Source organism: Neurospora crassa, linkage group VI (genome assembly GCF_000182925.2).
Source record: "Neurospora crassa OR74A linkage group VI, whole genome shotgun sequence".
In the NCBI taxonomy this organism is placed as follows: Eukaryota; Fungi; Ascomycota; class Sordariomycetes; order Sordariales; family Sordariaceae; genus Neurospora; species Neurospora crassa.
The window spans coordinates 3,449,543-3,475,212 of NC_026506.1; the positions used below are offsets into that span (position 1 = coordinate 3,449,543).

Below are 25,670 nucleotides of genomic sequence, written 5' to 3' on the forward strand. Positions count from 1 at the left end.
CTTAATGTTTCATGCTTGCCTCATCCTGGTCCCCGTCGGCCGTTGCGGGAGCATCAATGACCGTGTAGAATTATCATTATTATCGAAGGTCGGTAGCTGGAAAGCCGCCGTCTTGGGAAAATCACGGAAAAAGGATAGGACTGCATGAAAAGTGTGGTCCCAGAAATGTTCTTGTTTGATTCCAAGGTTCCTTCTTTGACCCCCCACCCCTAAAAAAAAAAAAACCCGAAAGTCGTTGTTCCGCGGTATATAGTGGTATCAAGTGCTGAGTTCTGCCATGAAAGGATCAGAATGACACGCTCGCTTGCTTTGTGTTTCCCGGCCCTGCCTGGTATGATATCTGACTTCAACGAATGTCCAAAAAGTGTTTCAAAAACCCACCCATCCATGTTGTTTTGCCCCTCTCTATCCCCCATCCATGCTCAACTCTCCGACGGTTGCTGTGCAGCCTTGCGTCATCCCTCTGTTTATGTAGCCGCCGACCGTGATGACCGGACTGATCGTGCGTAGTTGGATATCGGTGGTTTCTGTCCATACACAAAGTATCTGGACATGATGATGTCAGTATCGGGTGTTGGGCTTCACCCTGGTAGCTCTAGGGAACCGTCGGGGTTCAACTAGGCAAAAGAAAAAAGAGGACTTACGTCAAAAAGTAGAAATGTATCCGCAGATTTCTGATATCCTTTCTCACATCCACCAAAAATACCTCCACCTCTTCTGGCGACATCCCCAACCCCTTTGTGAATATAGTCATGCTCACAGCATGCAAACCCTCAAGAAAGTTGGTCATCTGCCACACGCCCGTCACCTTCTGCTCCTTCCCTTTAGGCCACGGGTTCCCCGGTATCACGAGCTTCTCCTCAACCACATTGATGAACCCGGCTTCTTCCATCCACTGCTTGTACCTTCTCGGTGCGAGCATGTCTCTCCCAAGTCGTTGACCACCCTCAATGTACATCCGTGACCAGCGCTCAAGGGCCGTGCCAGCGATGCTGCCATCCACTGATTGTATGTGGGGATAGTAGTCCTGCCACTCCATCCAGCCGCCAGGGTTTAATTGCCGAAAGGCCGACATCATGACTTCTTTGTGTGAGTTGAAGGCGTGGAACAGCAAGCGGACGTGGACGTAGTCGAACTGTTGTGAGAAAATCCACTCATCCTCGGCGTCATCTATCTCGAAATGGCAGTTGGGAGGTACACTAATTAGTGAAAGGAGTTGGTTAGCCTGTTGACGGTGATCCGAGGCCCCGACCGCATGCCCATGTTTGAACAAACAGTAATGGGTGACTACTTACTACTCGGGCTGTATAGGACTTAGATCAGTCCCAACCACATGAGCCGCTGGATTTTGTATCGCTAAAGACACAAATTGTTAGTCGTACAGGGCTCGAAGCCTCATTGTATTTCTCTTGCTTACCATACTCAATGGCCCATATACCAGTCCCTATTGATCTTCGTTAGTGGCATTTCGTCCAATCTGGCCTGAACAAGCCTTACCTGTACCAATGTCGAGGACTGACTGTGGATTTGTGACTGGCGCTAGCCCAAACTTCCCCTTCAGCATGCGCATAAACACGGCATGTTGTAGATCTGTCAGCGAGGGGTGTTAATATTCCGAAACCATGAACCCGACCCTCGGTCATCTCGCCCGTAAAAACTCACCCAATCGGTCCTGCTCAATCTTTTTTCCTCGCAAAATCCCACGGTCAGCTCCCATATGTAACCGTCAAGAAAAGGCCAAACGTAACACTAACTTTGTCATTGGGCATCCAGTACTCTGCCGGTCCAAGGTCAGTTCCCGTCCACGTGAAAGGTTGCACCCGAGACACTTACTGCCCTGTTTGTACCTGTGGAACGTCCTCCCATGTTCTTCAATGTAGTTGTAAATGCTGGATCGTAACGAGGATGTCGACAGCCTGTAAGAGCGGGGCGCACAAAAAAAGGCAAAACTGTCAGATAGCCGTTCACGTCCCGCCAGTAGTGAAACCTTCAGGGGAGGGAAGGATATGTGGGAGAGCGCTGCAAGAAAAAAAGGACTGTTTCCACTTACGCCCCTGTTATGTCGCCCATAGCCGAGTCTGCGTCGGAGTCCACCTGGTTCTCGCGAGTATATGTTCAGCACCCGTCCTTGCTTTGTGCCGCGTTCGTTAAGCCGCTTCCCGTTCAGGTCCGCTACCAGCACTTGCTAACTCCATTCATCCGTGAGGGAAGTCCTGGAAAAATTACCATTTGCTCACTTACACTCAGCCCAGCTGAATCTTGCCCGCTATTGATATGGCCACCCGACAGCATGGCCTCCCTTTCCGGATGGTTATTCGCGACATGGCGGACGAAAGTTGGGTCGTTTGATGGTAGATCCTCGAGACCTGTAGCCGCCGTCACATACGACGAAGTAGACACCGCTGATTCGGAAACGGGCGTGTACACGTACAACGATGACGGATGTGTTGATGAGGACGAAGCTGACGCGACTGATGTTGACGGTTGTTGTTGTTGTTGTTGTTGTTGTTGTTCCTGTTCTGATGCTGCGGCTTCAGTGGCCTTGCCGTCGCGGAAGGGCTCGTTGGATTGATAGGTATGTCGGAAGCATGAAACGTCGCCGGGGACACTTGGCGCAGTCTTTGAGCGTGTCGGTTGTGTTAGTGGTCGTGGCGGCACGGGCAACGGAGAAGCTGGTGTTGGTAGTCGCGTCGTTGTTCGTGTTGGTGATGCGCTGGCTAATCCTGTTGGTAGTTGCGTCGGATTTGTCTGAGCCCGCTCTGGTACTGTAGCCGATTTTGGAGCCGGTTTGGAGGCCAAAGCTGACAAGTTTGGCAACGAAGATGACAACGGGAAAGGCAGCGGCGACGGCGATTGTAATGGCGATTGCAAAGTACTTGATTGCGAATGTTGTGATGGTGGTCGTGGTGGTGGCGGCGGCGGTTGATATGAAGGATACTGGCGGTTCTGCTGCTGCTGGGTCGGCTGATTGAGCGCTGGACTCGGTGGTTCTTGGTTGTGATAATCGGCTTGGTGTGGTCGCTTGTTCCCCTTTCCCTTCCACTCCCCCTTCCCCTCTCCCCCCGGAGCTTCAGACATTTCCACGTGTTTCCGCGCTCGCTATTTTTCCTCCCCCTTCTCGTTTGACGACCAACGACGGTTGACTTCCACTTGGACTGACCGAATGTCGTGTCGCACCGTAACACCCGTATCTTTTTCGGCCACGCCTCTCAGCCGTCGAGACTCGGGACTCGGTGATGACGACTCGGACGGCGTCGGTTACTGAATGGCGCGATTGCTGATCCTCGATAGGCTGTGGGGGTGTTTCCTGGTTCTCGGGGCGATCTTCCCGTTCGCGGAGGTGGCCGATGGGCGTCAGCGTCGGCGTCGCGCGAGCGGGCTGGCGAGGTAGGTATGTTGTCGGATGGAAGCACAAACGGCAAACCGCAAAACCGACGCTTGTCCCCTTCTGCTGCTGACTGGATGCTGACTGATTGACGGACTGCTGCTACTCGTTGCTCGTTTCTCGTTGGATTGCCACTGCACTAGAGGAGTTTCCCCGCCGCCAACACGTGGCGCTGGATGTTGGCCCGTTGTGGCCCGTTGGATGGGACGTTGTGTGCGGTGCTCCGTGACCCGTCGCGCCGGGAGAGGGCGGCGGGTGAGGTTCGGTCGGGTAGGGCGGCCGCTGCTGCTGGATGTCAGGTCAGGTAGGTCGTTCTGGAGTCGCTGCTGGACTGGAGTCTGGGCTTTCCACTTTCAGGGCAGAGGTCGTACAGGAAGGGGACATGATGGGCGAGCGACAGCCCCGGGTTATGGGGCCAGCCAACGGGCACCTAACAAGCGTGCACAGAGCGGTAAAGCTTCCAGTTGGTCGAAGCTGGCGAACAAGTCCCCGTCGCTCCCGGTCTCGATTCCCGGCGCGTCAGCTGCTGTGGTAGGGGTGCCCCAGCATTGTTAGCACCGGAATAGCGTACCCGTAACCGCAACGGCCGGTGGGAAAGGTTAGGAACCTTGCCTTCCACTTTTCCAATTTCATTCCAGAATACCCCGTCAGCGAGATTGATTCTGTCCACCATCTGTCGACCAAGAGCCTCAGGCTGACATGCCCAATCTCTGCCGGAAGCCCTGCCGGTCGTCGCTACCTTTCTGGGCTGCCGTGGGTGCATGATTGAGCCCAGAACAGCCAGCTGGCGGCCAAGACTTGTACATGTACACAGCCAAACTCTGGAGAAGTAGGGATGCCTGCCAGGTGACAAGCAGGTGATGGATGCCCTGCATGTGCCATTCATTGCTTCTGCCTGCGCAATTATTTGACCCTCCAACACCACACCTCCAGTCATCTCCTTTGATTTCCCATCTTCATCCATCCCAGCTGAGCACAATCGACCAGGTCAAGGAACACCCTGATAAACCATTACTACCGTCATCAATATTGACCGCCGCTTCAAAGTACACTAGCAGTCCAGGCAACACTTATGAATACTTCAGCAATAGCCCGTTCCGTGTCGGCCTGTCATCCTTGCTGATATCACAGTTATCAATCGATGTTGTGTCGCAACATCCAAGACGAATCAAGCGAAAAGGAGTTGATCCTCTCACCACGGTTACCATTGCAACCAAAGGAAGCATGAAGGAAACGAGATCAGAGGTCTTTACGAAGTGTTGAAAAGGAGACGAGATTGTACTTGAGATGATGATGTGTTCGGACCGGCGACCACCTCTCCAACAATGGACGTCTTGGAAGAGATCAGTGTCACCGTAATGTCGCACCCAAGACCACCCAAGACCTAAAAGAGGAAAGAAATGGAAGACCTGCCCCCCCCTTCTTGTGCGAATCCCTTCCACTCCTTCGTTCCGACATTCCAATGCTCCCCCACATTCCTCAAATTTCTGGTCGCTGGGTCGGTCATCGCCGGTCACCTATCTCTACGCTCGCAAGTTCTGAAGGGTCTGTTACTTACCCGTGGAGATGGGTACATGTTCAGCTCTCAAAATCATTGCCAAGCAAGACAACACGAGGCCTCGCCCCCTATGAATGAATATGTTGACCAGGACCTTCCCCTTTGTTCACGTTGAGTTTCATGCCAAAAGTACGACGAATGGCCACCTATTCTATTATATTGCGATCGTGTTCCTTAAATCAATTCCCCCATTCCCCCTTTCTTTTCTGTTTTTATTTCGCTGTGTTTAGTCTCAGTCTAGCTTTCGTTATCTCTAGGAACTTCGTTCGATCTGGCTTCGGGGTTCCGGACCCCACTCCGGCCTCGGCCCGGGCCTTGCTGGAGTCCCGTCCCGACGTAGCCCCACAAATCTGTGGGGTCGAATACGTCCGTGCCCGTCGTCTCACCGGCCGGCTTCCACTCCACTGTTTTCCCCGAGAATGTTTCCCGATTTGCCAAGGTTCGGAGACTTACAAGTGTTGTTGCACTCTTCAAACCCCCGCCAGCAACCTCATCTCCGAGAAAGGTCAACATGATGCCAGCTCTGAACTTGGGCTCTTTGAGAGCTTGTCATTGTTCAATTATTGAACCCATAATTTGCCTCCAAGCATGGTCAAGGTGCCGCTGAACAATATACATATTTTGCCAATTCAACAGATCTCTCAACATCTTTACTTCGGTCGCGCTGCGTAGGGCGTCGTCGACTTTCCAATCTTTGGTTAGCATATATGATGCTACAGAGGTGACGGCTAGCTACTGTTTTCCTAAAAATACGCGTTGAAGACGGGCAGTCGGCGACTTCAGGCGGTGACGTGTACCCGTGTTGTGGAAATCCCCTTTACTCTTTTTGGGCGGCGGAGATGTAAACCCCGATGAAACACCCTTGGCATCGACTTTGTTATGGGCTCCCAATTGCCCCGAGAATTAGTGTCAGTGAGCGTCACAGTCGTCGATAGCGCTCCCTCCATTGGCGCGCATGGGAAACTGACGGAACGTCATGGGGCAACTAGCAGTATTACTGACAAAGATCAATCAGAGGGAGATTGTAAAACCTATTACGAAAGTGAGGTGGCATTCGATTTCAAGGTCCAGCCTTTACCCGGATTTCGAATACCCCTGAAACACCCGGCTAAAAACAGAGGTCATTCTTATACTCGATGGAGTATACTTGACCGATTGGCGGCGTTTCTTTCTGCGGGGCCCCGTAGACGCATAGACTTCAAACGCATCAGTTGACGCGGCCGAGCATCGAATATTGTTGGAAATCATCTTGAGCATTGACAAACAGGTACGCGGAAGAAACGAAAAAGACGGTGCCAGGAGACAAGATGTGACACGGCCGTCGTTCCTATCAGCCGGTCCAATGAGCTTCAAGTAATCGCCATGCTGGAAGACCAGAAGTTTTCCCATGAGGCGGCTAGCATGGCCCTTTGAGATATAGAAGCTAGCTTGGCATTGACCAAAGTGATGTATTTAAAGGCATTGCCTCGCCGTTGCTGAAGCCAGGAGCTGAACGTTAGACGAAGCATCCTTTCCATCGGATCCTCAAGCCTCATCAATCCTCTCGGTTCACAGGTTCAGATCTCTTCACTATGAAGGCCAGTCTCATGATGCTGTTGGCGCCTCTGGCGGCCATGGCAGCACCCACTTCCGACAACTTGGAGCCTCGTCAAGCCAGCCAGAGCATCGACGCTCTGATGAAGGCCAAGGGCAAGCTCTACTTCGGTGCCTGTACCGACCAGGGCCGTCTCACCTCGGGCAAAAACGCGGTCATTTTGCAGAATAACTTCGGCCAGGTCACGCCTGAGAACAGCATGAAGTGGGATAGCATTCAACCCCAAAGGGGCCAATATAACTTTGGTCAGGCCGACTACCTCGTCAACTGGGCCACCGCCAACAACAAGACTATCCGTGGCCATACCTTCCTCTGGCACTCGCAGCTTGCCGGGTGGGTCAACAACATCCGCGACAAAAACCAGTTGACCACGGTTCTCCAGGAACACATCACCACTGTCATGACCCGCTACAAGGGCAAGATCTATGGCTATGTAAGTTCCCTGCACTCATACCTGTCAACATATGGGCGTAATCACTGACACGATCATCCCGACAGGACGTCGCCAACGAAATCTTCAATGAAGACGGCTCCCTCCGCAGCAGCATCTTCTACCAAGTCCTCGGCGAAGACATGGTCTCGATTGCCTTCAAGGCGGCCCGGGCAGCTGACCCGAACGCCAAGTTGTACATCAACGACTACAACCTCGACAGCCCCAACTACGCCAAGGTAACCACAGGCATGATCCAGCACGTCAACAAGTGGGTCGCGGCCGGCGTGCCCATCGACGGTATTGGTACTCAGGGCCACATTAATGCTGGAGGCGGCAGCAACCTCGCCGCCGCCATCAAGGCGCTTGCCTCTGCCAATGTAAAGGAGGTTGCGGTCACGGAGCTTGATATCCAGGGTAACAACGCTGGTGATTATGCTACTATCACCAAGGGATGCTTGAGCGAGCCCAAGTGTGTCGGTATTACTGTTTGGGGTGTTCGTGATTCGGTAAGTGCTCGTCCCCTCGTGACCACTTTGTAAGACAGACGACGATGCTGACCATTTTTCGCAGGACTCGTGGAGACCCAATGGCAACCCGCTCCTTTTCGATGCCAACTGGAACCCCAAGGCTGCCTACAACTCTATTGTCCAGGCTCTTCAGTGAGCGAGGCGGGTGGTGAACATTCATTGCAGTGTTTGGATTGTATGGTCGCTGTCAATGCCATGAGGAAGAGGTTGTATATTTCCAATGTTAATCCAAAAGTCTGGTCACTTTTCCCGGCAGTCAAAAAACAGAACACCGTGTTGGGGGGTGACAAGTATGTCGGCAATAACCTGGAGAGTAAAATGCTAGCTACCGGATCTACAAATTTTGCAAGTCCTGTCATTCCCCATATCAGGTTCAGTTAGTGGGTTTGATCAAATCCGTAAAAAGTATACACTCACTACATTTCTCCACGTGGATTAAATCATCCATCTTTACACCTGGCAGGCATCTGCCGGGAAACCGAGGCAAGTCGCGGTCATCGAGAATGTTGCTTGTGCCTGCCGTATCCGACATTTAGTCGGCAATATAGCCGAGAGTAAACCGAAAGCTTCACCAATCCTTCGGAACCGAAATTGTCACCCTCCAGATCAAGACATCATCACGGAATGCACCTTCCGTCACACTGAACATTTGAGCCTCCCGTCAATTGCTCGGCAGACACTCGGTCAAAACACGTCAGGGAAATCAACTGTGGCCCAACTTCAACTCTCAATCGGGAAGCAATTGAAGTCTTCAAAGCCATCCACGTCGATTTTGTTTTGTGTGTTACTATTGAACCTACTTCATCACGACCAGGAGTTAGCGCGGCCTGCCATGATACGGGGTGGGTGGGTGCAAGAAGAAGGATCGTGGCACCAACACGCTGAGGTGAATCGACCTTATAAGTGCAGGAGTTTGACCCCCCTGTCAACAATAACAGCAAAACAAGCTGCATGGCGCAGCGGAAGCGCGCCGGGCTCATAACCCGGAGGTCACTCGATCGAAACGAGTTGCAGCTAGAATTCGATTTTCTTTTTTTTCTTTTTTCCCCCATTTCTCGACCGATTGACTTGGTTGCTTATCGTGCGAGAAGTTTTTTGTGTTCTTTTTATTGGTGCGTATTTGGTGCGGATAAATTGTTGCACTGTCATCGTTGAGAATGTTAGGTGCAGCAATCCTGAGAATAGGTCAATAGGATCAGAGGACCTTGGCAGTTTGCAACCACATGATGTCCCTTCAATGATTGTTGAACTTCGTTGCCAAAAATCAGCTGCATGTACAATGATGCTTTACTGAAGAAATCTTTTCAAAGCCTCCTGATTCCCCAGTTTCTCGACTCCGCTTTTATTCAGTCGGCTAAACCCTCCCTGAATCCCCAAACCCATCGGCATTCCGATCCTAGCAGCTGAACACCGATAGATCAGGGAATGTCTGAGAGGAAGTTATTATAGTTCTGCCATTACTTGTCAGCCTCGTTGTCCTACCGTAGGCTGGTCCTATGGACAGGTAAAATTCACCTTGGCAATATACCCCGGATCCGTCACCTTGGAGCGCCCCCCGAGACCTTTGCCAACAGCTCAGGCTCCTTGCTCCTCCCACTTCCACACGTAATATTAACATGTGCATAGCTGATTCAAAACTGCGGTGTACGCATATTGACCTTGAACGAGTACTTCTCGTGAGGTATAGATATATATGATTGGAGGGCTGTGAAAGAGGATGCCGTGCGGTTGCTAGCCTCAGATGCCAAAGTGGGCATGGCGACGATGGTACCGAACACCAACCCGATATATCGTCATGTGCTGGAGGGAACATATACCGTGATCAGTCCAGTGAAATCTCTGTGAGCCCTCTATTTTACACTCTGGAATATGCGTATGGGATCAGGTCTTGGTGTTGGACAAGGAGTATGACGGGATGTGATGGTTCGGACGCTGATGGTTCGTTGGGAAAGAGATCGCTGCAGAGAGCCGAATTTGGAAAAAAGGACTGCAATAAGATGATGCACTAACGAAATGAGGAGAGCAGTGATAAAGAGCCTGTTACTGCAATATGCTGGCTATCCCCTAAAAACCAGACTCCACTTCAAGTCACTAACAATTACCGCTAATTACCGCTAAAAGACTGACCACGTGCCACATGCCAGGCATGGAATCAGGTACGGTCTCGATACAGTACCCTTCTTCAACCTGTGTCTGTCTCTGGATGACTCGAGTATCACGTTATCTCAGGGGCATGTAAGAGAAGCGTGACAATTGAGGGTCGAGATCGGTCTGATTGGGTGATGTGCATAGGGAGCAGAGGTTGGTGTATACCTGGGGTAGCATGAGGACCTTGTCTGAAGATGTTGCTGGATTCGGAGGCCCGTTGCAGGCCATATCTCCGGAGTTGAAACTGGGTTGAGGCTGATGGTAGGTAGTGATCAAGGCAAAGGCCCCGAGCGCGGCACAACAGATGAAATTTCCTCACACTATCGTCAATTGAGTCCGAATGCTATGGTTGAGCCTAGCACATTTGACCGTCCCTCGAAGTGTCTTGACGTCTTCTTATATCCATCTTAGAGTCCTTAAGCCTCTGCCCTAGCCCACGTGCCGAAAGCCTCAGTGCTGTTGGCCTTAAAGACGTGAGGCATGATTATCATTGCAATATTGGTGTTCATCAACAAGGTATTCGACTTGGATCAGTGAAAACGATGAGGCTGATGCTAACTTCGTGAAGATACTTGCCCGCGCACGGAAATGGGAACAGTTCAGTTGGTCATCGATGCATGTAGTAAGTCAGAGACAGCCGACATCTGAAACATATAACCTAAGTGCCTGCTTGATGCGGCTCTCCGTCATCCGGATAGATTGATGCCTTGGAGTTATTTCGTTGGCCGTAGCTCGTTTGCTAGTCTTGGTCTTCCATAGTTCAAACCGAAGTCGTCAAGAAGTGCCAAGACCAGATATATCATGGATGTGCTTACCAATGTGAGTAGGTAGCAAGGAGGACCGTCCAGACGGGAGCTCATGCCCGAAATGCCCGGACGGTCAGTTTTTGTTACCATAACCCCGCACACAATCAGCCCTGTTGAAAAGTAGAAGGTTAATGCACTATCAGCTTAGACGCTGATTTGTGTGGCAGACGCGATAGCACAGCATCTACCTCTAGACTTGCGTCATCCCATCCGATGCAACAACACTCCGGGTCCAACAACCAAACAACATCATCTGGGCCTCGGTTCACGACAGCGCATCATGGGACGAGAACTTGCCATCTACCAACACTTGACTCCGAGTAGACGATTATGGCGTATGGAAAGAAATTTATGCCAACAGCAGAATGCAGCCTCGCTTCCACGCCACGCGCTCCGAAGGATCGATGTAGCAGGAACCGAGGATAGAGATGGGAAATCTGGAGGATGGCCCGCCGGACCGCAACATCAAGTACAAGACGGATGCTTTATATAGCCTGATTGACCCAACCATTGGTTCGCTATCCTTCTTGGAATTAATGAAGACTGACAATGGCTGACCGTTGATCGTTAGCACCCGTTTTATCCAAAGTGTGAGCAAATTCGCTGTTCGTCTAAAGGCCAGGATCGGGCGCCAGGTGATACTTCATTCCCGGGTCGCTACTCCATAAGTTCGCATCGACGGAGTGGAGTTTCACCTTCATGGCTCCTTCCTCATCAAACATCCAAGCACCTTGTAGCAGTTTCCCCAAACTGAACTCCTTTGCAAGAAGCGGATGGAAGTAGCGCGGCAGAGAAAGGAAGGAGATGCTCGTTTGTTGGGTCCAGTCACTTCCGTTCAGTTGATTAAAGAGAAGGAACCAAAACTTGCAGCCAAATCTTACGTATAGAATAGTGGCAAGCGCAGATTTGGACGATACTCGGTACGAGGTACTTAGTATTTCTACCTGCGTCTGCCCCAGTCGAGGTTGAACAAAAGTCCACAAACCTCCAGCTTCAACTCTTCCCAGTCCAAGGTCAAGCTTCACGAGTGGCCAGATCGGGGCGATGAAGGTCTTCACCCGCATTGGAACGATCGTTCTGGCGACGTCACTGTGTAAGTTGTTCTTCGGTACCTCCCATCGGTGGCCCTTCGCATCGTCTGATACCAGTCACCCTCAACAGACCTACAGCAATGCTCCGCTCAATACATCAACGAGCAATATACCGATCCCGTGAACAAGATCACCCTCAGCACCTGGCGGCCAGACCCTGGTTCTAATTCTGGGGGTGGAGATGCTGCCACCTACGCCTTTGGCTTGGTCTTGCCTCCGGATGCTCTGACCAAAGATGCCAACGAATACATCGGTCTCTTGGTACGGCGCCCTCCGCCACTTCCTTGCTCTAGGGTGGACATCAGCTGACACGATTGGTAGCGCTGTGATGTTGGTGATGCGGCGAGCCCCGGATGGTGTGGTGTCTCCCACGGCCAGTCTGGACAAATGACACAGTCGTTGTTGCTCATGGCTTGGGCCTCCAAGGGTCAAGTCTTTACCTCATTTCGCTACGCATCCGGTTATAATGTGCCAGGACTCTACACCGGAAATGCAACCCTGACCCAGATCTCTGCCACTGTGAACTCGACACAGTTCGAATTGATCTATCGCTGCCAGGACTGTTTTGCATGGAACCAAGGAGGAAGCAAGGGAAGCGTATCAACCAGCAGTGGCCTTCTCGTCTTGGGCCGTGCCGCGGCCAAGGGAAATCTTCAGAACCCGACTTGCCCTGACAAGGCCATTCCCGGCTTTCATGACAATGGGTTTGGTCAATATGGAGCGCCTCTCGAGAAAGTCCCGCATACCTCATACTCAGCTTGGGCTTCTTTAGCCACGAAGACCACTACTGCTGACTGCTCTGGGTACGTTTTGTTCTATGCGCTTTGTTCACATATGGTTACTAACATGTGCTGAAACAGGGCATCCGACCCAGTACCCACTGGATCCGAGCCGCCAGCCGAGCCAACTTCGACAGCGGAGCCCGTTCCCGTTTGCACACCTGCCCCAAGCAAGACGTACGACTACATCATCGTTGGCGCCGGTGCTGGTGGCATTCCCATTGCGGACAAGCTCAGCGAGGCCGGAAAAAGTGTGTTGTTGATCGAAAAGGGACCTCCCTCCACTGGAAGATGGAAGGGCACCATGAAGCCTGAGTGGCTTCAGGGCACGAACTTGACTCGCTTCGATGTTCCTGGTCTATGCAACCAGATCTGGGTGGACTCTGCCGGCATCGCCTGTACAGATACCGACCAAATGGCGGGATGTGTCCTGGGCGGAGGAACGGCTGTTAATGCCGGCCTGTGGTGGAAGGTAAGTTGCTTTAGTTCTATTGATCAGGAAAGTCGCCCACTAACCGCGAACCATAGCCGCATCCTCAGGATTGGAACTACAACTTCCCCGAGGGCTGGAAGTCGAGAGATACCGTGCCAGCCACTAACCGTGTGTTCGGTCGCATTCCTGGAACTTGGCATCCTTCGCAAAACGGCAAGCTGTACCGACAAGAGGGCTTCAACGTCCTAGCCAGCGGGCTGAGCAAGAGCGGTTGGAAGGAGGTGATCCCCAACGATGCATACAACCAGAAGAACCACACCTTTGGTCACAGCACCTTCATGTTCGCTAAAGGCGAGCGAGGTGGCCCTCTGGCAACATACCTTGTGACGGCGGTAGCTCGCAAGCAGTTCACTCTCTGGACCAATGTAGCTGTGAGAAGGGCAGTTCGTAACGGAAGCCGTATCACTGGCGTTGAGCTCGAATGCTTGACGGATGGTGGTCTCAGCGGAACTGTCAACGTGACCCCTAACACTGGCCGTGTTATCTTTGCTGCAGGCACTTTTGGTTCCGCCAAGCTTCTCCTTCGCAGTAAGTTATCATGTTGATGTGTGATGTTACATTGGATGACTTGTCCGCTGACAGGTACGACACAGGCGGTATCGGACCTACCGATCAACTCGAGATTGTCAAGGGGTCGACGGATGGCCCAACGTTCATTTCCAAGGACCAATGGATCAACCTTCCAGTTGGCTACAACCTCATGGATCATCTCAACACTGATCTCATTATCACCCATCCTGACGTTGTCTTCTACGACTTCTACGAGGCTTGGAACACGCCCATTGAAGGTGACAAGAGCGCCTATCTTCAGAATAGATCTGGAATCCTTGCCCAGGCTGCTCCCAATATTGGTCCTTTGGTACGTGGCATCAGGTGTAGTACGGTCGATCGAGTCTGGCTAACATGTGACTCTACAGATGTGGGATGAACTTAAGGGCTCGGACAACATCATTCGTACTCTGCAATGGACTGCTCGAGTGGAGGGAAGCGATCAGTACACCACCTCTAAGCATGCCATGACTCTCAGCCAATATCTCGGCAGAGGTGTTGTTTCCAGAGGCCGGATGGCAATTTCATCGGGTCTGGACACCAATGTGGCCGAGCACCCGTACCTCCACAACGATGTCGACAAGCAGACCGTCATCCAAGGCATCAAGAACCTCCAGGCGGCGCTGAATGTCATTCCCAACCTTTCCTGGGTTTTGCCTCCCCCGAACACGACTGTCGAGTCATTTATCAACAATGTGAGTTCTCCTTTTCTGTTTATCGCTGTCTGAGCCATACCTTTTACTGACATATCGGTGTCTGTAGATGATCGTCTCACCCTCCAATCGTCGGTCAAACCATTGGATGGGAACTGCCAAGCTTGGCAAGGACGATGGCCGTACTGGAGGCAGCGCTGTCGTGGATCTGAACACCAAGGTGTACGGTACCGATAACCTCTTTGTTGTTGACGCCTCCATCTTCCCTGGTATGACCACCGGCAACCCGTCGGCGATGATCGTGATTGCCTCGGAGCATGCTGCACAGAAAATCTTGGCTTTGAAGCCTGTCCCATCTCTGCCTGGCGGCAATGGCAAGGGAAAATGGAGAAGATGAGCGGCGACAAACAAGATGAAGCAATTGTCGCTGTATTTGTAGGCAAGGTGTCGGTATCTGACAACGGGATGTATACTTAGTATATGTTACTAACTTTTGAAGTTCAAGCTTTAGCTATCAAAGAAAACAGGACTATTGTATTCTTCACTCTTGATACTTTGGTTATTGGTTCAATAATCTTCATAGGGTTTGCGTGATTTGCGAGTGTCCATGGCGAGCTATCGTGGTGGTGGGCAGATGGTGGTGATTGCTGTGTGTGTAGACTCGCGGCTATAGGGATCTTTTGGGAAGCGCCTATTCATCAAGGAATGATTGATAGCCGCTCGCCCGGCTAGCTCAATCGGTAGAGCGTGAGACTCTTAAGGAGTTCCTCCGTAATCTCAAGGTTGTGGGTTCGACCCCCACGTCGGGCTCAATTCCCGTCGTTCCAATTCTTTTTTGCTTTTTCTTCAGCTCAACTTTCCGAAGTTTTAGAACGCAGAAAAGACATTTTTTCTCCAAGGTCTTTTAGAACATTTATTTTTTTTGCGTCCCAAACGGAAGCTTGGAGGTTGTTTGCAAAGAAGCTTCAGATCACCGTGGGAGGTGCTGATGTGCCTGAATGCAATGCAAGGTCCTCCCAGTGGGAGCACCTAATGATGGTGGAGCCTCAGCGTGCACTAACACTCAATTCATGCCTTCCGGGAACACAACGATTCCTGTTGTCCACAAACAGCGTTAATGAGATGAAGAAGCCCTGTCTGAAAGAAGGAAGTTTGTATCCCCCCCTAAACTTTGACTTTTCGTCTGATTTTCAGCTTTCGAATGCGCAGAGTTGAAGTAGTAATTTTGGGCTGAAATCCTCTATATTAGAGACGAAGTGGAGCGAGGTGATCGCCCACAGATGTTCCCTTCAACTTCTCACCCGACCTACCGCCGTGAACCTCCACTTGGTTTCCTATTTGTTTGTGCCGCTTACCCGCCATCAAATGAGTTTTTGATGATCACCACCACAGGCAGCAGCCAAGACTCACCAAACAAAGGGTTACCGGTGGTGTGAACGTGGCGCAATGTGGCTATGTTGTAAGTCCGACACGGGCAATGAGGGGTCTCGGGACGGATTGCGCCTCTCAAAACGGGACCGTAAAGCCGGAGTGAGATGACATCGGCGGCCACCGGGGAGACCAATTGCTTGTCCGCAACATCTCCTGCACTTTCAACGTATCATTTTCCGGGGAAATGGGAAATGTATATAATTATTTGGGCTTCCCGAACTTTAAACTCACGTCTTGATTTTCACGATTTACCGACTTCCCCTACATTACCTCCACCATGCCCCAGGCCGTGACCGAAGCAAGTCCGGACCTGGCGATAGCGCTTGACGTCCCCAACCGGGAATTCAACCCGGGCGAGCCCATCACGGGCCGCGTCTACCGACACAGCCACGTCGTCTCCCCCGAAGCCCTCGTGAGCATCAAGCTCTACGGCCGCACCAAGGTGCGCGTCGACTACACCACCAACAGCGGCAACAGCAACCACCACCACACGGTGCGCTCGCGCTTCGAGCTGCTCGGCTCCGGCCCAGCCTTCTACAACACCCTCTTCCGAGGACCCATCCACATCCCACCAGACGGCAGCAAACCCGAATCCTGGCCCTTTTCCTTCTCCCTCCCATTCGGCCCCGTCAACCCCCAAGGCATCTGCGAGGGAGCCCACAACAAACAGAAACATTCTTTTTTACCGATTGATCCGCCCGACCAAATCACCTCCCACCCTCTCCCTTTTACCTTTTACACCCAAATCGGCTCGCGCTACTACAACGGCATCGAGGCCTACGTCGAGTACGTCCTCGAGGCCGAGTTCTTCGAGCAGCACACTTCCCGCTTCAGCAGCTCTCCCTCGGCCAAGAAAACCGCCACGGCCGTCTTGCCGATAACCCTCCGGCCACCACCCATCCCGCCTCTGCATCCGGATGAGTGGCGTCTAGGCCGCTTCGTAAAGCGCGAAGGGGTGCGCACACAGCGATTGATACCTGAGTTTGCAGATAGCGAGGAGCTTTCCTTTAAGCAGAAAACTCTGAAACTGTTCCACTCATCCAAAGTACCCAAGTACTCGTTTGATGTGTTGGTGATTACCCCCGGGGTGATCCAGTTGGGGAGTGTGGATCCTGTGCCGTTCCGGGTGGCGGCTGTGCCGCGGCTGGGGCCAGCGGATGAGACAAGCGACGAGGTGAAGGAGTTGGAGAGGACTCCGACGGTTAGTGTGGTTAGTTTGCGGATGGTGGTCAAGGCGAGGACGGAGGTGAAGGTGGGTAACTCGAGGATCTGGGATCGGTACACGGATAAGACAGACAAGGTCGTTGAGTGGAGCTGGATGTGGAAGGAAGGGGAGGAGGGGATGGCGTTGCCTGTTTGGGATAGGAGGTTGGGCTCGGGTGCGGGCGCGGGCGCGGATGCGGGCTTGGAGGGCGAGGAGAAGAAGGAGAAGAAGGAGAAGATGGCCTTGGGGGAAAAGGGGCAGTTTATGGACGAAAAGGCAGCGTTGAAGGAGGGAATGAGTCCAGCTGCTGCTGGTGGTGCTGGTGGAGGTGATGGAGGTGGGAGTAGTAGTAGTGGCGGTGGTGGTCCTGCTTCTGGTCCAACAGGAGAACCACCGGCTCGAGATATCGGAGCTGAGCTGGGGTTGAGGTTTAACCCGACGGAACTGGCGTATAATGGTGGGCCGGCGAAGCTGAGAGCACTCCTCTATCCGGATTTCATGACGTATAATATTCGGCGGACGCATGAGCTTAAGTGGGAGATGGTTCTAGCGGTGGCGAAGGAGACTGTCAAGGTGTCGAATGAGCAAGTAGTTAGGTTCGTGGCGCCTTGGACTTGATCTTTTCAAGTACCTGCAGGTAACAATGGATTAGTTTAACGCACGATGACTCGATGAGACTAGGCTTGTCTGAGACAAACGCGATGAGACCACCCAATAGGTTAGGGAAGCCAGTCCGCTACCGCTCGACAAGGGGTAAAAAACAGAGGTCGTTGCAAGACTGTGATAGGGATTACAATAATTTGAAAAGGCATCGGCTAGAGTCCCATCTGGATATTTCTATTCAAAATTGCCTTGAACTCATGATCAGAGGTGGTACAAAGACGCTTGGACGCGTAGTAGTAAGCTACCCAAGGTGTAATGTCAAAGGTCTCAACTGTTCTGTCCAGGAACAAGACCACTTATCGAATATGATCGATTGACAGTATATGAAAAGTCGGTTAGCCTCCCGCCAAACATACCTATCCAACGATCATTCCCAGAATTCCCTCAACGTTGACTCCAAGCCGCTGCATTTTCGATCCACCATCCATCTCCACCCACAGCCGTATCATTTGCGGTAGCCTCAATTCATAGGTCCAGCGACAGTCAGCCTTGCATGCTCTGCGTCGCAAGCATCCTTGTTCTTTAGTTCGCGGACGCATAGGATGTCGAGCTCCTCGTACGCAGTTCGCACCTTGGGACTGAGCGAGTCATAGGCTCCAAAGCTGTAAATGTGTGGTCTATTACACCCGTGACAAATTCCTCTGAGAAAAGGTTCGTCTTCATCCAGGATTTTCTGCATGGTCTTCATTTCCTGAAGGAGAACGGACCCATTTTTAGCCTTGTTGTAGGTAACTGTAAACTGCTCTAAGCGCTGGATAATTGACTTAGCGCTAGCACACTGACAGCGACGATAGGGACTGTTCGTCTTGAGACACTCGTGAACGGCGCGGGATAGACCCAGCTTAATAGATGCGAGAGCTTCCCCGAGGATGACTATCACGGTGAAAACGTCAATGGACCATATTGCCAACGAGAGTGATTGATATGTGGAGCCACGGAGAGACACGTCAAATGTAAGTAAGAGGTAAGAGAGATCCACGTACTAAAGAACTTTGCAGGTAATATGCTGCTGATCAGCTCATCATCCATGAGCGTACTGATACGGCTTGCATATTGGCACATCAGATGCAAACCGAAATTGCTGAAATAGTCGCACCGGTTGAGCACATAGGCCGCGGCGCATAGATAGACGATGTCCTTCCCCGCCATCGCCGTCTGACTTCCGTCCTCGTTTTTGGCAACTGAGCATGTCTTACTCGCCTCTCTAAACAAAAATTCCAGGACGAACTTGAGTGCGGTACGCAGGTCGTACTTGTCCACTGCAATAGCAATCTGTAAGATCTCCTGGGGCGTCTGCGGTCTGGTCACCAATTCGTGCTCGTTGTGGTACGAAAGGGTGAGGGTGATGAAACGCATTGCGTCTGGGTCGTCTTCAGGGAGGGGGATCTCCTTGCTTTTGCTTTCCAGCCAGGGTGGGGAGAACATCGAGGCGAAGACGGGTGAGGCGGCTTTGAGGATGGCCAACTCGACGGGGATGCGCTCCTTGCTCGGCCCGACGACTAGAACGAGGTCGGTGACGGGGGCCGTCTCGATAACGGCCGGTTCGCTGTCCATTGTGTTCGTGAGGCGGGATTGAGGAGCTCAGTGCGGAGTGGGCGAGTGATGATGAGTTGTTTGAAGAGCCCTGGAATGGATGTGGTAAGAAGAGAAATACCTAAGTATAATGTTGAGTTGTAACCTCTACTTTCCTACATATCCAAGAGCGCTCTGTGGGCTGATCATATGCAGCCAATGTGGTTGCTTACAAGTGGGCTCGTTGGAGTGTAAAGGGTGGTCGATTGTAAAAAAGAGGAAGACAGTAAAACAACACTAGTGTTCGGGGCGGCACGCCGCGCCCTTCCGTATAGGTGCAAGGCTGGATTCTGGGTTGTTACGTGTAGAGCTGGATTCTGGGATGTTACCTATAGAGCTGGATCCTAAGTTGTAGCCCGCTAGTACCTGATTAGATTTTGGGCTGGCCGTTTCTCTATTTACTTTATTACCAGGGGGCTTCGCCCCCCGGGACCCCCCCTTAGGATTTTTTACACGAAAAGTACACGAAAGCGCGAAAACGGCTGTACGGGAATGCACTAACAGGAAAACCGCGAAACTCAGATAGTGCTAACAATTCTTTTGCGGGTGAAAAGGGGGTTTTCGGTCCGTGCGTTATGATTTGGGTAGTGCGTGCAGGATTTTACGTGGGGAGCGCCCGCGAAAGGCACTAACTCCTTACCCGGACTTTTGAGAAGCCATGCTCGTGTAGGTATATAGAGAAAAGCCCAGAAAGACAACTACCTGTAAATACCCCACCAATACCTTGAACATCACCGTTCCTTTCACATGCTAACAAGAGTACTTACTATTCCTCTTCGTTTTCAAGCAGCGCCTTTCGTGCATGTGCGGTTATAGCAGGTGCATTGCTGCACGTAACGGTGCATCGATAATGGCCTCATCCTGCTGTTACAAAGCAGAATCCATGCGCCCCAATGCTCCTTCTACATTCCTCAGTTTCTTCCTGTTTACCACTTCAAGACAATCCACGTCACCAATCCATTGGCTACATGGTACCTTCCTTGACTGGTATCAATGCTCTCCCGTTTTGTAATTCTCTTTGTTGTTCTTCCCTAACACACAATTTCGCAGACCTGGCAGCCAAGCCCATGACTCCACGGAAGACTACGTCACTACGGTGAGGACAACCAAGCACTGCCTTGATAGTCCTTGGTCTATCTCTCCCGCTTCAACGATCAATATGCCCTGCATTACAGGATGGTACGAGTCTCACTAACTTTATGCAAAGGACGGCGCGCTCCTTTAAGACCTCTATCTGGCGCCCGAGCGAGACGAAGTCGGCGGGCGAGACGTCGTCGTGAGAAACGTCATCGCCTACGCAGCAATGTTTTAAGTAGCGCCTTTCGTCATCTGCTCCTAGTCATACAGATCATACAGGAGGGACGCCAGAGGTTTGTAAAACCTATTGTCGACATCATGGAAATTATCAACAAAGTCCTGAAAGTGCCTACAAGCAATCCGTTTGGGGCGCCGGGTCTTGTTCCTGCGATGCCTTTTCAGAGCTAAGATCCGCGTTCCGGCATATTGCAGAAGTGTATGCTTATACCAGCTTGAGAGCGTTTGATTTACTGCATGTAAACGGAATACTGACCTCATGATTCCATCAGGCTGCGTGCAGTCATGCATCTCCCTTAGATCCCCGCCCTTCTGCCCTTCTTGCTCGACTACCTCCAAATTTGGGCAGTTCCTTGCTCTTGTCAACCCTTTCTTTTTTTTTCTACTTTTAACTTCGAGTTATCTTGTCTTAGTCGCTTTAGTCACTACGCCAGCCACCTGCTACAGGCCCAATACTCGGATTGATCAATCTGCGACACTGGACGACAAGGCCAACCACACCATGGAGGACCATAGGGAGAGTAGCGACATGAAAGGCGACCCCAACAGAGAGATTTCAGCCATTGGGGATACCATTCTCATCGTCGGGGCTCCTGGTTCCGAGAATCCACAGCTCCGTCTCAGAGTTCAGTCGACTATCCTTCGAGAGGCGTCTACGGTCTTCAGGACCATGCTTTCCCCGCCTTGGGTCGAAAGTCAGGGGATTTCGGCAAAAAACCCGAAGGAGATTCAACTTCCGGAAGATGAACCCAAAGCCATGGAGGTTGTTTGTCTAGCATTACATTTCCGCAACAATCTGATGAATCCTCACTGGCTCGAGGAACAGGGTGGACAAAGAATGCTCGATGTTGCCATTCTCATTGACAAGTACGACTTGAAGGCATCGATGCAGCTTATCACCGACACGTGGTTCCGGCAGTCCATGGGGTGTATCATGGAGGAGTCCATATACCGAATGGCCGCAGCCTGGATTCTCGAAGAGGAGGAGTTCTTTGCACAATATAGCTGGATATTCATGATCACCTATCCAGGCCCTTACGCCAAACTTCTTTCCCAAGAGCTCCTTAGGGAAAGGTTACCTCCACAAACATTCCGTAAGTATTTCTCCTCAGAAACTACCCTTCCGGGGAAGATTACAAAAGCTTGGTATCATGTTCTGATTGTAAGCGGCCTGCAGTCCTGCTGGCAGAGCGATCGTCTAATCTCCGAATACGTTTTCTCGATTCAGTATGCCGTGAAGCTGGTTTGGATGGAGATAGTGATGCTGGCAATATTGACAGGTGGGATTGCAAATGCGATTGGAAGAAGTCTCTTCAACATCGCTTTCGACAAACTAGGAAGCGTCTCACACAACATTTTACACGTCAAGAACCCATTTGTTCGATCCTGTCGATCATAGACGAGTTCATTCCGCTTGCCGAAGAACAAAAGATTTTCGTGAAGTCCTGGTGCACATCTATCCATAAAATGCACTACGAGATCTGGGATGCACACCTCCACAAATATGTCGTTAAGAGCGGTCCAACCATTTGCTCCAGGCTTCCGGAGTGGATGGAGAGAGAGACAAGCCTTTGCCTTCGGTGTCTGCGAGAGGATGAATCGCGTGGAGACTACACCTACTCTAGTAACAATCTGCTTTGCGGGCACTCCAAAACAAGACAGCTGGGATCTGCCGGTTCCGCGATGAACCTGTTGGGCAAGCGAGATACACAGAACAATGACAAAGATGGCACAGCTCCTGCATGATTTCCCCTACTTGGTATAATAGTTTTGTAGGGGTCAATAGTAATGTTTTGTGCATGGCAGAACCATGGTAACTAGATACAATCTCGCATGCTCTGCGTGACCTTGCTATCAATCCTCTCATCTTCTCAATAAATGACTCTGTTCGTGATGACAATCCCCCTAAGCTCCAAGATAAATGTCTCCGAACTCAAGTTGCCTCTTCCAAAATTCGAAAACATTGCCACTCCGACTCATCATCCCTCACTCTTCATAGACAGGTACCTCTGATTGCTATCTTAGATCCAGGCCCAATGGGCTGCCGATGCCGGTATGCCGCAAGAGACCAACAGCCACATGTAAAGCTCAGCCTGTACTACCCATGGCCATCCTACTTCCACGTCGTAGTCGAGAATAATACATTCATAGATTTACTCCATTCCCCAACATAATAACCGGCCACCCTCCCAATTCCATATCTATTGAATAACCGTCGCTCAGACTCGTTCTTCACCTAGCTCGCGCGCCCACTCTGTATCAACAACGAGTATACCACCAGTGCGAGAATCACACGAATCGTGCTGCTCCGTCCGCTAAGACAGATTATCAATGCCTCTAGCTGATGTGATCACCTGGAGCGCCTCGTGCTTCAAGATAACATCAACTGTCACAGTCTCAAGGGATTACGACGCGCGCTCACTTCCGCCAATTCCCGGGTTCGTTCCTGAGTAGGTAGACAAAAGCTTGAACCGTCCTCCCCCGCCTCCGATCTTTTGTCCTTGTCACACCCTTGTTCTTGAGTTATCGATTGTTTCCCCTGGAACAAATAGGCTACAGCCGAACACATACCCGACAGAGTCAGGAATATACCACGCGGCGAACACCCAAAATACCCACGCAGGGCTTTCAATCGTTTGGAGTGCTGACAGAGCATCGAGCAAGCGACGCAGGGTCTACGCCGGGCTGTGTCGCTGGTCTCGGGATGAGGATTGCTCTGTTAATACCAGTCATGTAGTATGTACGAAACTATCATCAAATCGTAGTCAGGCCGGGGCAACAATCCCGTCTATCGATATCTGTTATAGCATCGACCAGTAGATATCTGGCACAACAGTGGTAGGTTCAGCAAGTTTGCGGAAACAAGCGTGTCTCCTTGTGAATTGGGGGCAGTATTCAACAGTGGACGGAATGCGTGCTGGAGGCGGATCGAGCTATTAGATTGCTTTGTTTCTTGACTATGAACACCAACGCGTCCTGGAGTAACGACCGTCTGTCCCAAGTACCCACTAATGAGAGCTTCAAGGTACACTCATAAGCTTTTCAGGCTCCTTAAAATGCGCCAGTAAAACCTCCTGTATTCAGGGGTATTGACATCATCTTCGATGGTAGCGTGAAACTTTACAGTGTACTGAAGACTGGGCCTAATTCGACCTAGAGCGCAGTCGAACTCAGCAGGGGGGTCGGTGACATCTGTTTCAATACCGATGGTCACTCTTTGTGGTTTCTTTGCGGTTCCAAGCATGATCACCTTTTGGCGACCGTACTCTGGCCCTTTATTGAGAAGGTGGGATGATTGTTTGCCGTGGCCAGGAAAAAGGATATGGCGAGGGATGTGATTCTGCTGAATCAAGCTGCCAATCTCCGGTAGGTCATCCTCATCTAGAACAAATGCTTGTGGAATTCCAAATATCGACCTGTGTGGGAAATCGATGATTAAAAATAACTGCACAAAAGAATCCCAGCTCAACTTGAACCTGGAGTGCCTGAGGTGCACTAGAGCGCACGCAACCTCGTAGGACTTTTGTTCGTGATGATCGATTCCTGGGGGGAAGAACAACGATCTGGAGGCATCCCAATGTGTATGAGGAAGCGGATGGATAACGCTAAGTCGCAGGTTCAACGAGGCCCTTATCGATACTGTTCCCTCGAAATCATATCCTAAGTCGAATAGAGACTTGTGGTCCATAAGGATGGTGTTCATGATGCTGGGCCCGGACCCTGCAACGTGTTTTATGTTCTTCATGATTATTACACCAAGCCGAACGTAGAGTCCTGGACCAACTTTCTCGAGCACAACAGCAAGATATTTGCCCTCTCTGCCGTTCGCGCTACCGATAAATATGGTGTAGAAAGCTGGTTTCGGTTCCCGTCTGTCCGCTGAGTCAGAAACCTCGAACACATGCATGTCTGCGCGAATATTCAATCCCCTGTTCGTCAAAATGAACTCCCGGATGGCCTTAGATCCCGCTGCTTCCCCCAATTCCCTAAAATGCTTCATTTCCTTTGTTTGTGTCATGTACTCCCAAGTTGCCCCAAAGTCTGCTGGTGATTTGGCAAAAAGGTCCAAACATCGACGCTCCATCAAGCTTTCCTTCTTGGTAGGTTCCCAGTTGAGAGGTGTGCCCCAGGCGAATATTGATAGATCGTTACTACGCTTGATGATCTCCTCTTGGAGTCTGCGGAAGGCATTATCACCTTCTCCGTATATGAGGGGCATATTGACCTCGAATATGCCGAGCAGACAATAAGCTTTGTCTTCAGGGCGGGTCGTTTCACGAGGCGAAGCCCAGAGCATCCGCTCGGCAATTGTAGAGCCACCCAATGGCGAAGAACCAGAAAGAACGAGTTCTGAAATACCCGTGGTGCGAACGATGATTTCGAGAATACCCTCGTCCTTCTTTCCTCCAATCACGTTCCAGTCTCTGTCGAAGAATACCACCGTCTTGGGCGCAATGAGTTCCTGCAAGGTGAACCCTCGTGTGAACCAGCGGCATTTTTCAAGTTCATCTTGCGGCAGCGACCCGGGGGCAAAATCGACAAGATAAGCGTAGCATTCGTAGGCATTTTGGTACCAGCGGTACATGGAGTTGATGCTCTCGGTGAGTTCGGCGCTGCTTGACTTGTCGATGCAACAGGTGTCAATCCAGACCCATTGTTGACCCCTCGATTGTGCCATTTTGCAGGTATCCTGGATCTTCTTGTATCCAGCCTTTACCATGGTCGACGGAGACTTGGAAAGCATCTCCTGGAAGGTGATTTCGTTTTTGTCCCATGTGTGCGAAAGTATCGCGTAGGACGGAGCTTGTGACTCAAAGAACTCTTGAAGCTCGAGCGTCTCGGTGTTGATCAATCTCATTGTGGTTTTCGTGTGCTTGGATTTGCGTACAATGCTGGCCTCGGCTTTTGTCGTGCGTCTGAGTTTGTAGTTTCCGTCGTTGACTTGAGCAAGTAGACAATCGTGATCCGAACAACGGCCCAGCGGGTAGTATTCGTTCGTCGAGCAGAGAGGAACGCGGGACAGACTGGGGGCGGGGTTCGCTTCCTATGAATGGTTTGGAGAGTCAGCCACCGTCTCCTCTCCAATGTCGTATCGGAACATCGGAGCTGATAAGTTCGCGGGGGTAGGCCGTAGTGCTTCGGGCCGGTTACCTCTGTGATTGGGCGTTCACCGGCCCGTTCATTTCGCTGGATTGGTGATGGTCTGAGGCGTCTGAGGCTGGACTTGCATCGTCGGCTGGTGGTGGCTGACAGCCATTTGCAAGTGCCTTCGGGACAATTGAATGACATGTTGATTGAACAGATTGCCCAACATCGTTTGACTTGGTCGATTTGATGGCTTAGATGTTTGTCTATCCTGAGAGCTGCAAGCTTGGCGGACAGCAAGATAGTGCGATAACTGCCTTGGCTGTTCAACTCTAGGGACCATTATCGTGCCGACCAGCGGAATGTCTTGCTGGACTTTCCATTG

At 51.3% G+C, this 25,670-nt stretch overlaps 7 protein-coding genes and 2 non-coding genes across 9 annotated transcripts; 6 read left to right on the top strand and 3 right to left on the bottom strand.

Annotated features, from left to right (window-relative positions):
* Positions 1-289: 289 nt before the first annotated feature.
* Positions 290-3,769, bottom strand: NCU05925 (hypothetical protein; the record flags this gene model as incomplete). Its single annotated transcript, XM_953143.3, has 14 exons — positions 290-546; positions 645-1,199; positions 1,296-1,356; positions 1,418-1,444; positions 1,498-1,590; positions 1,663-1,681; positions 1,755-1,777; positions 1,834-1,916; positions 2,051-2,100; positions 2,242-2,619; positions 2,666-2,980; positions 3,161-3,379; positions 3,552-3,673; positions 3,757-3,769. The coding sequence occupies 14 exons, from the start codon at positions 3,767-3,769 to the stop codon at positions 468-470; spliced, it is 2,037 nt and encodes a 678-aa protein (XP_958236.3). The 3' UTR covers positions 290-467.
* Positions 3,770-6,514: 2,745 nt separating this feature from the next.
* On the top strand, positions 6,515-7,633 carry gh10-1 (glycosylhydrolase family 10-1; the record flags this gene model as incomplete). The annotated part of the gene is made up of 3 exons (XM_953142.1): positions 6,515-6,970; positions 7,036-7,476; positions 7,541-7,633. 3 exons carry the CDS (start codon positions 6,515-6,517, stop codon positions 7,631-7,633), a joined length of 990 nt encoding a protein of 329 aa, XP_958235.1.
* Positions 7,634-8,442: 809 nt separating this feature from the next.
* Positions 8,443-8,514, top strand: NCU15402. The gene has a single exon. It is a non-coding gene; the product is annotated as a tRNA-Met (tRNA).
* A 2,981-nt stretch (positions 8,515-11,495) lies between these two features.
* On the top strand, positions 11,496-14,559 carry cdh-2 (cellobiose dehydrogenase; the record flags this gene model as incomplete). The annotated part of the gene is made up of 8 exons (XM_953141.2): positions 11,496-11,544; positions 11,613-11,803; positions 11,864-12,345; positions 12,403-12,793; positions 12,850-13,342; positions 13,408-13,673; positions 13,732-14,058; positions 14,126-14,559. 8 exons carry the CDS (start codon positions 11,496-11,498, stop codon positions 14,411-14,413), a joined length of 2,487 nt encoding a protein of 828 aa, XP_958234.1. The 3' UTR covers positions 14,414-14,559.
* Positions 14,560-14,738: 179 nt separating this feature from the next.
* NCU15403 lies at positions 14,739-14,826 on the top strand. The gene has a single exon. It is a non-coding gene; the product is annotated as a tRNA-Lys (tRNA).
* Positions 14,827-15,373: 547 nt separating this feature from the next.
* Positions 15,374-17,477, top strand: NCU05922 (hypothetical protein). The gene has a single exon (XM_953140.2). The coding sequence runs from the start codon at positions 15,725-15,727 to the stop codon at positions 17,267-17,269; it is 1,545 nt and encodes a 514-aa protein (XP_958233.1). The 5' UTR covers positions 15,374-15,724; the 3' UTR covers positions 17,270-17,477.
* NCU05921 (hypothetical protein) lies at positions 17,424-19,278 on the bottom strand. Its single transcript, XM_953139.2, has 2 exons — positions 18,298-19,278; positions 17,424-18,187 (listed from the first exon to the last, which is right to left on the bottom strand). The coding sequence occupies exons 1-2, from the start codon at positions 18,866-18,868 to the stop codon at positions 17,775-17,777; spliced, it is 984 nt and encodes a 327-aa protein (XP_958232.2). The 5' UTR covers positions 18,869-19,278; the 3' UTR covers positions 17,424-17,774.
* Positions 19,279-19,628: 350 nt separating this feature from the next.
* NCU05920 (hypothetical protein) lies at positions 19,629-21,946 on the top strand (the record flags this gene model as incomplete). Its single annotated transcript, XM_953138.2, has 5 exons — positions 19,629-19,873; positions 19,937-19,982; positions 20,094-20,399; positions 20,473-21,294; positions 21,570-21,946. Exons 4-5 carry the CDS (start codon positions 20,703-20,705, stop codon positions 21,944-21,946), a joined length of 969 nt encoding a protein of 322 aa, XP_958231.1. The 5' UTR covers positions 19,629-19,873; positions 19,937-19,982; positions 20,094-20,399; positions 20,473-20,702.
* A 1,285-nt stretch (positions 21,947-23,231) lies between these two features.
* On the bottom strand, positions 23,232-25,058 carry NCU05919 (hypothetical protein; the record flags this gene model as incomplete). Its single annotated transcript, XM_953137.3, has 2 exons — positions 23,232-23,581; positions 24,356-25,058. The coding sequence occupies 2 exons, from the start codon at positions 25,056-25,058 to the stop codon at positions 23,232-23,234; spliced, it is 1,053 nt and encodes a 350-aa protein (XP_958230.3).
* Between the last annotated feature and the right edge of the window lie 612 nt (positions 25,059-25,670).

What these genes read in the sequence shown, in the direction of transcription:
- NCU05922 (XM_953140.2), top strand. Translation starts at nt 15,725, where the DNA reads ATGCCCCAGGCCGTGACCGAAGCAAGTCCGGACCTGGCGATAGCGCTT.
- NCU05921 (XM_953139.2), bottom strand. Translation starts at nt 18,868, where the DNA reads ATGGACAGCGAACCGGCCGTTATCGAGACGGCCCCCGTCACCGACCTC. An exon ending in ATTACCTGCAAAGTTCTTTA is followed by an intron (nt 18,188 to 18,297) that starts GTACGTGGATCT and finishes TCACCGTGATAG; the next exon opens with TCATCCTCGGGGAAGCTCTC.